The following is a 13,815-nucleotide window of genomic DNA, read 5'->3' on the forward strand; positions in this document are numbered from 1 at the left end:
AAAGCCATCACCTACAGAGAGATGAACCTGGAGAAGAGTCCCCTAAGCAAGCTGGTCCTGGGGCTCTGTTCACAAACACAAACACACCCTACAGAGCCCCAGGACAACAGCACAATTAGACCCAACCAAATCATGAGAAAACAAAAAGATAATTACTTGACACATTGGAAAGAATTAACAAAAAAACAGAGCAAACTAGAATGCTATTTGGCCCTAAACAGAGAGTACACAGCGGCAGAATACCTGACCACTGTGACTGACCCAAAATTAAGGAAAGCTTTGACTATGTACAGACTCAGTGAGCATAGCCTTGCTATTGAGAAAGGCCGCCGTAGGCAGACATGGCTCTCAAGAGAAGACAGGCTATGTGCTCACTGCCCACAAAATGAGGTGGAAACTGAGCTGCACTTCCTAACCTCCTGCCCAATGTATGACCATATTAGAGAGACATATTTCCCTCAGATTACACAGATCCACAAAGAATTCGAAAACAAATCCAAATTTGAAAAACTCCCATATCTACTGGGTGAAATTCCACAGTGTGCCATCACAGCAGCAAGATTTGTGACCTGTTGCCACGAGAAAAGGGCAACCAGTGAAGAACACACACCATTGTAAATACAACCCATATTTATGCTTATTTATTTTATCTTGTGTCCTTTAACCATTTGTACATTGTTAAAACACTGTATATATATAATATGACATTTGTAATGTCTTTACTGTTTTGAAACCTCTGTATGTGTAATGTTTACTGTTAATTTTTGTTGTTTTTCACTTTATATTTTCACTTTGTATGTTGTCTACCTCACTTGCTTTGGCAATGTTAACACATGTTTCCCATGCCAATAAAGCCCTTGAATTGAATTGAAATTGAGAGAGAGAGAGAGACAGAGAGACTCGCCATCAGTTGATGCCTCTCAGCGGGTGGCAGGTACATTGTCATGTTGGATTGGTGAAAGAAGCAGTTGCAATTTGGAAAGTAACTGAGGGGGAAAGAAATAATTGGGTTTTAGCTGGCAGGAGGACAGATGACTGATGTCACGTTGGAAGTTCAGCCCTGCTCTGAACCGCATCACATATAAGTAATCATTGAAAGGGTGGAAAAAAACAAAGATGATCAAAGCCATCAGAAGAGTTGAGCTGCAGATGGAGCATGTGACCCCTGGACATGGTGCTGCCTGGCTGGCCTCCACTCTCACTTGTGACCTTTAGGCGTATGTCCTGATGTGACGGGCTGTGCTGGGATCTCATTGTTTATGCTGTGTGTGGGTCTGTGTCAATTGTGTGAGTGTGGTGTGCTTGTCCATCTGTCTCTCTTTCTCCCTCTGTCTATATGTTTACCTGTCCTGTCTCTCTGTTTCTCTCTTCCTCCCTCTGTCTATATGTTTACCTGTCATGTCCTGTCTCTCTCTCTGTTTCTCTCTTCCTCCCTCTGTCTATATGTTTACCTGTCTCTGTTTCTCTCTCTGTTTCTCTCTTCCTCCCTCTGTCTATATGTTTACCTGTCTTTGTTTCTGTCTTCCACAGACATGCAGAGCTCTGAGCATCTCTAACAGGCAGCAATCTGTGGAACCATGGACTCTTCTTCTTCTGAGTCCCAGTCCCAGGGCGACGGTGAGACAGCTCTGGTGAGTACAAGCCCCACCCCTCCTCACTTGGGCAGGGAAATGTCAACTCGCAGGAGCATCACGTCCCTTTTGCCTGGACTCAGGCCTATTAGCTCTGGGCTTCTTGTCTTGTAAAGCCCAGTTAAAAAGCCTTCGTCTTCTTCTGGTGCTCATGGTCCTGGAGGTCTTCCTCATTGGTGGCTTTGTCTTCTGTCATGTCCTTCTCAGTGATGATCACAGGGGTGTGTTCAGGTCAGGGCTCTGTTTCTTAATGATGTCCTACGGTGCTCATGTTCCTAGCCTGCCACCGGCTTTGGCAGTCCCACACTGAGTCACGGTTTCAGGCACTTGTGCCGGACATTAAAGGTCGCTTAGCCTCTCACTTTCATGCCTCGTGGGAATGCCAACAGCAGAGAGAGGAATATGAAGAGGTGAACGAATGATGAAGACGAAAACCTGGAGAAGATCAAACCTGTCTAGTCCTTTCACACACACACCATGTCCACATACACACTACACACCATGTCCACGTACACACTACACACCGTGTCCACATACACACTACACACCGTGTCCACATACACACTACACACCATGTCCACATACACACTACACACCATGTCCACATACACACTACACACCATGTCCACATACACACCATGTCCACATACACACTACACACCGTGTCCACATACACACTACACACCGTATCCACATACACACCATGTCCACATACACACTACACACCATGTCCACATACACACTACACACCATGTCCACATACACACTACACACCATGTCCACATACACACTACACACCATGTCCACATACACACTACACACCATGTCCACATACACACTACACACCATGTCCACATACACACTACACACCATGTCCACATACACACTACACACCATGTCCACTTACACACTACACACCATGTCCACATACACACCATGTCCACATACACACTACACACCATGTCCACATACACACTACACACCATGTCCACTTACACACTACACACCATGTCCACATACACACCATGTCCACATACACACCATGTCCACATACACACTACACACCATGTCCACATACACACTACACACCATGTCCACTTACACACTACACACCATGTCCACATACACACTACACACCATGTCCACTTACACACTACACACCGTGTCCACACACCATGTCCACTTACACACTACACACCGTGTCCACATACACACTACACACCATGTCCACTTACACACTACACACCGTGTCCACACACCATGTCCACATACACACTACACACCGTGTCCACATACACACTACACACCGTGTCCACATACACACTACACACCGTGTCCACATACACACTACACACCATGTCCACATACACACTACACACCATGTCCACATACACACTACACACCATGTCCACATACACACTACACACCATGTCCACATACACACTACACACCATGTCCACATACACACTACACACCATGTCCACGTACACACAGCTATACCCACAGCTATCCCCACAGCTATACCCACAGCGTAGAACACAGCTATCCCCACAGCGTAGAACACAGCTATCCCCACAGTGTAGAACACTGCTATCCCCACAGCTATACCCACAGTTATACCCACAGCGTAGAACACCGCTATACCCACAGTTATACCCACAGCTATCCCCACAGCGTAGAACACAGCTATACCCACAGCTATTCCCACAGTGTAGAACACAGCTATCCCCACAGCGTAGAACACAGATATAACCACAGCGTAGAACACAGCTATCCCCACAGCGTAGAACACATCTATCCCCACAGCTATACCCACAGCGTAGAACACAGCTATACCCACAGCTATACCCACAGCGTAGAACACAGCTATCCCCACAGCTATACCCACAGCTATACCCACAGCTATACCCACAGAGTAGAACACAGCTATCCCCACAGAGTAGAACACAGATATAACCACAGCGTAGAACACAGCTATCCCCACAGCGTAGAACACATCTATCCCCACAGCTATACCCACAGCGTAGAACACAGCTATACCCACAGCGTAGAACACAGCTATACCCACAGCTATACCCACAGCGTAGAACACAGCTATCCCCACAGCTATACCCACAGCTATACCCACAGCTATACCCACAGAGTAGAACACAGCTATCCCCACAGAGTAGAACACAGATATAACCACAGCGTAGAACACAGCTATCCCCACAGCGTAGAACACAGCTATCCCCACAGCTATACCCACAGCTATACCCACAGCTATACCCACAGAGTAGAACACAGCTATCCCCACAGAGTAGAACACAGATATAACCACAGCGTAGAACACAGCTATCCCCACAGCGTAGAACACATCTATCCCCACAGCTATACCCACAGCGTAGAACACAGCTATACCCACAGCGTAGAACACAGCTACCCCCACAGCTATACCCACAGCTATACCCACAGCGTAGAACACAGCTATCCCCACAGCTATACCCACAGAGTAGAACATAGCTATCCCCACAGAGTAGAACACAGATATAACCACAGCGTAGAACACAGCTATCCCCACAGCGTAGAACACATCTATCCCCACAGCTATACCCACAGCGTAGAACACAGCTATACCCACAGCGTAGAACACAGCTATCCCCACAGCTATACCCACAGCTATACCCACAGCTATACCCACAGCGTAGAACACAGCTATCCCCACAGCTATACCCACAGCTATACCCACAGCGTAGAACACAGCTATCCCCACAGCTATCCCCACAGCTATACCCACAGCTATACCCACAGCGTAGAACACAGCTATCCCCACAGCTATACCCACAGCTATCCCCACAGCTATACCCACAGCGTAGAACACAGCTATCCCCACAGCTATACCCACAGCTATCCCCACAGCTATACCCACAGCGTAGAACACAGCTATCCCCACAGCTATACCCACAGCTATACCCACAGCGTAGAACACAGCTATCCCCACAGCTATACCCACAGCTATCCCCACAGCTATACCCACAGAGTAGAACACAGCTATCCCCACAGCTATACCCACAGCTATCCCCACAGCTATACCCACAGAGTAGAACACAGCTATCCCCACAGCTATACCCACAGCTATACCCACAGCGTAGAACACAGCTATCCCCACAGCTATACCCACAGCTATCCCCACAGCTATACCCACAGAGTAGAACACAGCTATCCCCACAGCTATACCCACAGCTATACCCACAGCTATACCCACAGAGTAGAACATAGCTATCCCCACAGTTATACCCACAGCTATACCCACAGAGTAGAACATAGCTATCCCCACAGCTATACCCACAGCTATACCCACAGCTATACCCACAGCGTAGAACACAGCTATCCCCACAGCTATACCCACAGCTATACCCACAGCTATACCCACAGCGTAGAACACAGCTATCCCCACAGCTATCCCCACAGCTATACCCACAGCTATACCCACAGCGTAGAACACAGCTATACCCACAGCTATACCCACAGCTATCCCCACAGCTATACCCACAGCGTAGAACACAGCTATCCCCACAGCTATACCCACAGCTATCCCCACAGCTATACCCACAGCGTAGAACACAGCTATCCCCACAGCTATACCCACAGCTATACCCACAGCGTAGAACACAGCTATCCCCACAGCTATACCCACAGCTATCCCCACAGCTATACCCACAGAGTAGAACACAGCTATCCCCACAGCTATACCCACAGCTATACCCACAGAGTAGAACACAGCTATCCCCACAGCTATACCCACAGCTATACCCACAGCGTAGAACACAGCTATCCCCACAGCTATACCCACAGCTATCCCCACAGCTATACCCACAGAGTAGAACACAGCTATCCCCACAGCTATACCCACAGCTATACCCACAGAGTAGAACACAGCTATCCCCACAGCTATACCCACAGCTATACCCACAGCGTAGAACACAGCTATCCCCACAGCTATACCCACAGCTATCCCCACAGCTATACCCACAGCTATACCCACAGAGTAGAACATAGCTATCCCCACAGTTATACACATGCTGGTTCATAAACACAAAATACACAAACGCATGTTGTATCATCATCGACGATCACTCAAGTCCAGTATGATTGTCCTCCAGTATGATTGTCCTCCAGTATGAATGTCCTCCAGTATGATTGTCCTCCAGTATGATTGTCCTCCAGTATGATTGTCCTCCAGTATGATTGTCCTCCATGGGGACTTCTATGGTTGGGTCTTCAGAAGGCTGTAGAGGCTGAGCTGAGATCTTCAGGCTCTGTTACAATGTGGACATGTGTGAGTGATGGTTGTGATGATGGTTGGCTCTTCAGAAGGCTGTAGAGGCTGAGCTGAGATCTTCAGGCTCTGTTACAATGTGGACATGTGTGAGTGATGGTTGTGATGATGGTTGGCTCTTCAGAAGGCTGTAGAGGCTGAGCTGAGATCTTCAGGCTCTGTTACAATGTGGACATGTGTGAGTGATGGTTGTGATAATGGTTGGGTCTTCAGAAGGCTGTAGAGGCTGAGCTGAGATCTTCAGGCTCTGTTACAATGTGGACATGTGTGAGTGATGGTTGTGATGATGGTTGGCTCTTCAGAAGGCTGTAGAGGCTGAGCTGAGATCTTCAGGCTCTGTTACAATGTGGACATGTGTGAGTGATGGTTGTGATGATGGTTGGCTCTCACTGGTGTTGAGTCTGTCCTTGTGAACCTGCTGCTTGTTCTCTGTAAGAGCCCCAGATGTTGCAAGTCACCCATAAACAGGGAGTGTCCCTCCCTCCCTCTGAGTCTCTCAGACAGTGTGCTCATAATCAGACATATCAGGGACAAGCAAGCGGTTGATTGGTTCAATACTAATGAGATTACAGGCTGAGTTTGGCCCTGAACAACTTCCTCCCTTAAAACCCTTCAGAAGAATCTCAATATCCAATGTTTGTTTTAGGGCAATGTTCGCAGAATTAAGGTTGTCGTTGTGTTTTTGAGCATTCTGTCTTTTTGGTCTTGACTCCAAATCAAATCAAAGCAAAAATAATTGTCACCTACACATGTTAATGCGAGTGTAGCGAAATGCTTGTGCTTCTAGTTCCGACAATGCAGTAATAACAAGTAATCTAACTAACAATTCCAAAACTACTACCTTATACACACAAGTGTAAAGGGATAAAGAATATGTACATAAAGATATATGAATGAGTGATGGTACAGAACCTTCCCACTCCACAGACACCAACCCCTCCTCCTGCTGTGTGCACTGTGCACCTTCCCACTCCAGACACCATCCCGCCCTCCTCCTGCTGTGTGCACTGTGCAGCTTCCCACTCCACAGACACCACCCCCTCCTCCTCCTGCTGTGTGCACTGTGCACCTTCCCACTCCACATACACCAACCCCCCCTCCTCCTGCTGTGTGCACTGTGCACCTTCCCACTCCACAGACACCATCCCCTCCTCCTGCTGTGTGCACTGTGCACCTTCCCACTCCACAGACACCATCCCCTCCTCCTCCTGCTGTGTGCACTGTGCACCTTCCCACTCCACAGACACCAAGCCCTCCTCCTGCTGTGTGCACTGTTCACCTTCCCACTCCACAGACACCATCCCCTCCTCCTGCTGTGTGCACTGTGCACCTTCCCACTCCACAGACACCATCCCCTCCTCCTGCTGTGTGCACTGTGCACCTTCCCACTCCATAGACACCATCCCCTCCTCCTGCTGTGTGCACTGTGCACCTTCCCACTCCACAGACACCAAGCCCCTCCTCATGCTGTGTGCACTGTGCACCTTCCCACTCCACAGACACCAACCCCCCCTCCTCCTGCTGTGTGCACTGTGCACCTTCCCACTCCATAGACACCATCCCCTCCTCCTGCTGTGTGCACTGTGCACCTTCCCACTCCATAGACACCATCCCCTCCTCCTGCTGTGTGCACTGTGCACCTTCCCACTCCACAGACACCAAGCCCTCCTCCTGCTGTGTGCACTGTGCACCTTCCCACTCCACAGACACCAACCCCTCCTCCTGCTGTGTGCACTGTGCACCTTCCCACTCCACAGACACCAACCCCTCCTCCTGCTGTGTGCACTGTACAGCTTCCCACTCCACAGACACCATCCCCTCTTCCTGCTGTGTGCACTGTGCAGCTTCCCACTCCACAGACACCATCCCCTCTTCCTGCTGTGTGCACTGTGCAGCTTCCCACTCCACAGACACCATCCCCTCTTCCTGCTGTGTGCACTGTGCAGCTTCCCACTCCACAGACACCATCCCCTCCTCCTGCTGTGTGCACTGTGCACCTTCCCACTCCACAGACACCATCCCCTCCTCCTGCTGTGTGCACTGTGCACCTTCCCACTCCACAGACACCATCCCCTCCTCCTGCTGTGTGCACTGTGCACCTTCCCACTCCACAGACACCAAGCCCTCCTCCTGCTGTGTGCACTGTTCACCTTCCCACTCCACAGACACCATCCCCTCCTCCTGCTGTGTGCACTGTGCACCTTCCCACTCCACAGACACCATCCCCTCCTCCTGCTGTGTGCACTGTGCACCTTCCCACTCCACAGACACCATCCCCTCCTCCTGCTGTATGCACTGTGCAGCTTGCTACAATAAGTGAGTCATTATTTGTGGATGTGAGTTGTTAATGGCTCGGGTACATAAAATGTAATTTTCATCGACAGATCAGTGATCTGAATTCATTAGATTATTGCTGACTGTTTGAAATGCAATGTATTGACCTTTAATTGTGCAACAAGGCTTATCTATAGACAACGTTTAAAACATGGAGATATATATCAGGAATCGGCCATACATTTTTTAAATGATTTTTAGCCCTTATCGCTCAGCCCTAAGCCTTCTGCTATTGGAGAAACATTATCTCAACTTAATCATAATCCTCATTGGCTTTTCTTGCAGCGGGTGTGAAGGCAATGAGCTCCAGATGAGTCCTGTGATGACAGAACAGGCCGTCTCTCAGGGGTGTCACACACTGGCATCAGTGGGATTATACAGTAACAGGACAAAGACCCTGTCTGAGCCTCCCGAGTGACGCAGCGGTTTAAGGCACCGGAGGGGTCATTACAGATCCAGGTTCCATCCCGGGCTGTGTTGCAGTCGGCCGTGACCGGGAGACTCATGAGGCGGCACACAATTGGCCCAGCGTCGTTCATGTTAAGGGAGGGTTTGGCTGGCTGGGATGTCCTCGTCCCAGGCGCCTCATCCCTTGTGGCGGCCGGGCACCTGCACACTGACTTCGGTCGCCAACTCTCCCGAATCTGTTCGGGAGTTGCAGCGATGGGACAAGACTGTAGCTACCGAAATTGGGGAGAAAAAGGGGTAAAAAGTACCCCTCCCAAAAAATAAATACTAAGACCCTGTCTTCTTCCCAAATGACAGCCTATTCCCGATGGTGCAGTACTTTAGACCAGAACCCTATGGGCCAAAGTAGTGCACTATATAGGGAATAGGGTGCCATTTGGTGCATATATCCTTTCTATTCCTCTCAGCTAATGAGGGAGCAGGTTAGACTTTAATTGTTGGAATATTTCAGTGTGGGAATTTCTCTGATTGGTCTCCCGAGACTACGATGCCGACGAAGTGCGTTCCTACGGTCCACAAATGACAAGCTGCTGTTGTGGCATGACTGTGCAAGACTCCCCAATGGGTTTATTGTGGATGGTGGTTCTTGCTGTTGTTTACTGAAACATGAGAGGGATTAGCAGCAAACACAATACCAAAGATCAGGGTAGCTGGGATTGGCTCCAACAACAGACAAATGATCTGCACAGTAAAGAACAGTTTATTGAAGACTTTCAGTGGTCTGGGCTAGAGTCCAGTTTCTGACAGACCACTTCCAGCATCTTCTATTAAGTTGTTTCTCTTAGTCACTTATACTAGACCTGACACACACAAGTATTCGGCCCCCTTGAACTTTGCAACCTTTTGCCACATTTCAGGCTTCAAACATAAAGATATAAAACTGTATTTTTGTGTGAAGAATCAACAACAAGTGGGACACAATCATGAAGTGGAACGACATTTATTGGATATTTCAAACTTTTTTAACAAATCAAAACCTGAAAAATTGGGCGTGCAAAATTATTCAGCCCCCTTAAGTTAATACTTTGTAGCGCCACCTTTTGCTGCGATTACAGCTGTAAGTCGCTTGGGGTATGTCTCTATCAGTTTTGCACATCGAGAGACTGAATTTTTTTCCCATTCCTCCTTGCAAAACAGCTCGAGCTCAGTGAGGTTGGATGGAGAGCATTTGTGAACAGCAGTTTTCAGTTCTTTCCACAGATTCTCGATTGGATTCAGGTCTGGACTTTGACTTGGCCATTCTAACACCTGGATATGTTTATTTTTGAACCATTCCATTGTAGATTTTGCTTTATGTTTTGGATCATTGTCTTGTTGGAAGACAAATCTCCGTCCCAGTCTCAGGTCTTTTGCAGACTCCATCAGGTTTTCTTCCAGAATGGTCCTGTACTTGGCTCCATCCATCTTCCCATCAATTTTAACCATCTTCCCTGTCCCTGCTGAAGAAAAGCAGGCCCAAACCATGATGCTGCCACCACCATGTTTGACAGTGGGGATGGTGTGTTCAGCTGTGTTGCTTTTACGCCAAACATAACGTTTTGCATTGTTGCCAAAAAGTTCAATTTTGGTTTCATCTGACCAGAGCACCTTCTTCCACATGTTTGGTGTGTCTCCCAGGTGACATGTGGCAAACTTTAAACAACACTTTTCATGGATATCTTTAAGAAATGGCTTTCTTCTTGCCACTCTTCCATAAAGGCCAGATTTGTGCAATATACGACTGATTGTTGTCCTATGGACAGAGTCTCCCACCTCAGCTGTAGATCTCTGCAGTTCATCCAGAGTGATCATGGGCCTCTTGGCTGCATCTCTGATCAGTCTTCTCCTTGTATGAGCTGAAAGTTTAGAGGGACGGCCAGGTCTTGGTAGATTTGCAGTGGTCTGATACTCCTTCCATTTCAATATTATCGCTTGCACAGTGCTCCTTGGGATGTTTAAAGCTTGGGAAATCTTTTTGTATCCAAATTCGGCTTTAAACTTATTCACAACAGTATCTCGGACCTGCCTGGTGTGTTCCTTGTTCTTCATGATGCTCTTTGCGCTTTTAACGGACCTCTGAGACTATCACAGTGCAGGTGCATTTATACGGAGACTTGATTACACACAGGTGGATTGTATTTATCATCATTAGTAATTTAGGTCAACATTGGATCATTCAGAGATCCTCACTGAACTTCTGGAGAGAGTTTGCTGCACTGAAAGTAAAGGGGCTGAATAATTTTGCACGCCCAATTTTTCAGTTTTTGATTTGTTAAAAAAGTTTGAAATATCCAATAAATGTCGTTCCACTTCAGGATTGTGTCCCACTTGGTGTTGATTCTTCACAAAAAAATACAGTTTTATATCTTTATGTTTGAAGCCTGAAATGTGGCAAAAGGTTGCAAAGTTCAAGGGGGCCGAATACTTTCGCAAGGCACTGTATATATATATATATATGTGTGTGTATGTATATGTGTGTGTGTGTGTCAGAGCCTAATACCCGGCTGGCCTCCCTCAGGCAGTGTTATTACAGCTGAATGTCTCTCAGTCTAGGGATGCCTCCCTCAGGCAGTGTTATTACTGCTGAATGTCTCAGTCTAGGGATGCCTCCCTCAGGCAGTGTTATTACAGCTGAATGTCTCAGTCTAGGGATGCCTCCCTCAGGCAGTGTTATTACAGCTGAATGTCTCAGTCTAGGGATGCCTCCCTCAGGCAGTGTTATTACAGCTGAATGTCTCAGTCTAGGGATGCCTCCCTCAGGCAGTGTTATTACAGCTGAATGTCTCAGTCTAGGGATGCCTCCCTCAGGCAGTGTTATTACAGCTGAATGTCTCAGTCTAGGGATGCCTCCCTCAGGCAGTGTTATTACAGCTGAATGTCTCAGTCTAGGGATGCCTCCCTCAGGCAGTGTTATTACAGCTGAATGTCTCAGTCTAGGGATGCCTCCCTCAGGCAGTGTTATTACAGCTGAATGTCTCAGTCTAGGGATGCCTCCCCCAGGCAGTGTTATTACAGCTGAATGTCTCAGTCTAGGGATGCCTCCCTCAGGCAGTGTTATTACAGCTGAATGTCTCAGTCTAGGGATGCCTCCCTCAGGCAGTGTTATTACAGCTGAATGTCTCAGTCTAGGGATGCCTCCCTCAGGCAGTGTTATTACAGCTGAATGTCTCAGTCTAGGGATGCCTCCCTCAGGCAGTGTTATTACAGCTGAATGTCTCAGTCTAGGGATGCCTCCCTCAGGCAGTGTTATTACAGCTGAATGTCTCAGTCTAGGGATGCCTCCCTCAGGCAGTGTTATTACAGCTGAATGTCTCAGTCTAGGGATGCCTCCCAAATGGTGCCCTGTCCCCTGTACAGGCTAGTGCACTAGTTTAGACAAGCACTCTCTGGGCCCAGGTGAAAAGTAGAGAAGTATGCAGGGAATAAGCCTGGTGTGGGCTGTCTCATGCTCTCCTAATACATCCTCTGTGGGCTTAGGCCCTTCTTTAGGAGCCGTATATCAATCCCCCCCCCCCCATAGTAGCAGAACTTTGAGTGTCCTGTACGCTTCATAGCACTAAGATCATTTATGTCCATTGTAGGCAATGGATGAAAGACCATCTTAGTGACTCCAAGTTTTGGGTGAACAGTTCAGTAGATACCTGTTCCTACACTGCTGAGAGGTGGTGACTTAAGGTAACGCTGCTGAGAGGTGGCGACTGTTAAGGTAACGCTGCTGAGAGGTAGTCACTGTTAAGGTAACGCTGCTGAGAGGTAGTCACTGTTAAGGTAACGCTGCTGAGAGGTAGTCACTGTTAAGGTAACGCTGCTGAGAGGTAGTCACTGTTAAGGTAACGCTGCTGAGAGGTAGTCACTGTTAAGGTAACGCTGCTGAGAGGTAGTCACTGTTAAGGTAACGCTGCTGAGAGGTAGTCACTGTTAAGGTAACGCTGCTGAGAGGTCGTCACTGTTAAGGTAACACTGCTGAGAGGTAGTCACTGTTAAGGTAACGCTGCTGAGAGGTCGTGACTGTTAAGGTAACGCTGCTGAGAGGTAGTCACTGTTAAGGTAACGCTGCTGAGAGGTAGTCACTGTTAAGGTAACGCTGCTGAGAGGTAGTCACTGTTAAGGTAACGCTGCTGAGAGGTGGCGACTGTTAAGGTAACGCTGCTGAGAGGTAGTCACTGTTAAGGTAACGCTGCTGAGAGGTAGTCACTGTTAAGGTAACGCTGCTGAGAGGTAGTCACTGTTAAGGTAACGCTGCTGAGAGGTAGTCACTGTTAAGGTAACGCTGCTGAGAGGTAGTCACTGTTAAGGTAACGCTGCTGAGAGGTAGTCACTGTTAAGGTAACGCTGCTGAGAGGTAGTCACTGTTAAGGTAACGCTGCTGAGAGGTAGTCACTGTTAAGGTAACACTGCTGAGAGGTAGTCACTGTTAAGGTAACGCTGCTGAGAGGTCGTGACTGTTAAGGTAACGCTGCTGAGAGGTAGTCACTGTTAAGGTAACGCTGCTGAGAGGTAGTCACTGTTAAGGTAACGCTGCTGAGAGGTAGTCACTGTTAAGGTAACGCTGCTGAGAGGTAGTCACTGTTAAGGTAACGCTGCTGAGAGGTAGTCACTGTTAAGGTAACGCTGCTGAGAGGTAGTCACTGTTAAGGTAACGCTGCTGAGAGGTCGTGACTGTTAAGGTAACGCTGCTGAGAGGTTGTGACTGTTAAGGTAACGCTGCTGAGAGGTAGTCACTGTTAAGGTAACGCTGCTGAGAGGTAGTCACTGTTAAGGTAACGCTGCTGAGAGGTAGTCACTGTTAAGATAACGCTGCTGAGAGGTTGTGACTGTTAAGGGTAGGTACTCACACCAGGCAGCCCACAATAACCACTGGTCTGTTTAAAAGAAGCTGACAGGTTTAGTTTTGTTCCTGTATTTCATGGGAATTTTCACAAGTTCACTGATCTGAGGTCAGTTCTGGGCGTGTACTTGTACTCCTTTGTGTGTCAGTACGAGTGATGTGAGGCCTTCTGGTTTGTTCAGGTCTTAACCCTTTACTGGTCGGACAACAGAGCAAATGCCAGTATCCTGTTTCCATGGACCTAGTGCATCAGATAG

General features: G+C 48.1%; 1 protein-coding gene across 2 annotated transcripts in view; it reads left to right on the top strand.

Moving 5' to 3' along the window:
* Window positions 1–13,815, top strand: part of LOC110499758 (oxysterol-binding protein-related protein 8-like) — a 155,454-nt gene that overhangs the window by 28,621 nt on the left and 113,018 nt on the right. For both annotated transcript variants that reach the window (XM_036957001.1, XM_036957003.1), the window contains exon 3: window positions 1,531–1,631. In XM_036957001.1, coding sequence (XP_036812896.1) covers window positions 1,578–1,631 — 54 coding nt within the window. In that variant the 5' untranslated portion in view covers window positions 1,531–1,577. The remainder of the gene's footprint in view (window positions 1–1,530; window positions 1,632–13,815) is intronic.

The sequence above is a fragment of the Oncorhynchus mykiss genome, chromosome 21, assembly GCF_013265735.2.
Source record: "Oncorhynchus mykiss isolate Arlee chromosome 21, USDA_OmykA_1.1, whole genome shotgun sequence".
In the NCBI taxonomy this organism is placed as follows: Eukaryota; Metazoa; Chordata; class Actinopteri; order Salmoniformes; family Salmonidae; genus Oncorhynchus; species Oncorhynchus mykiss.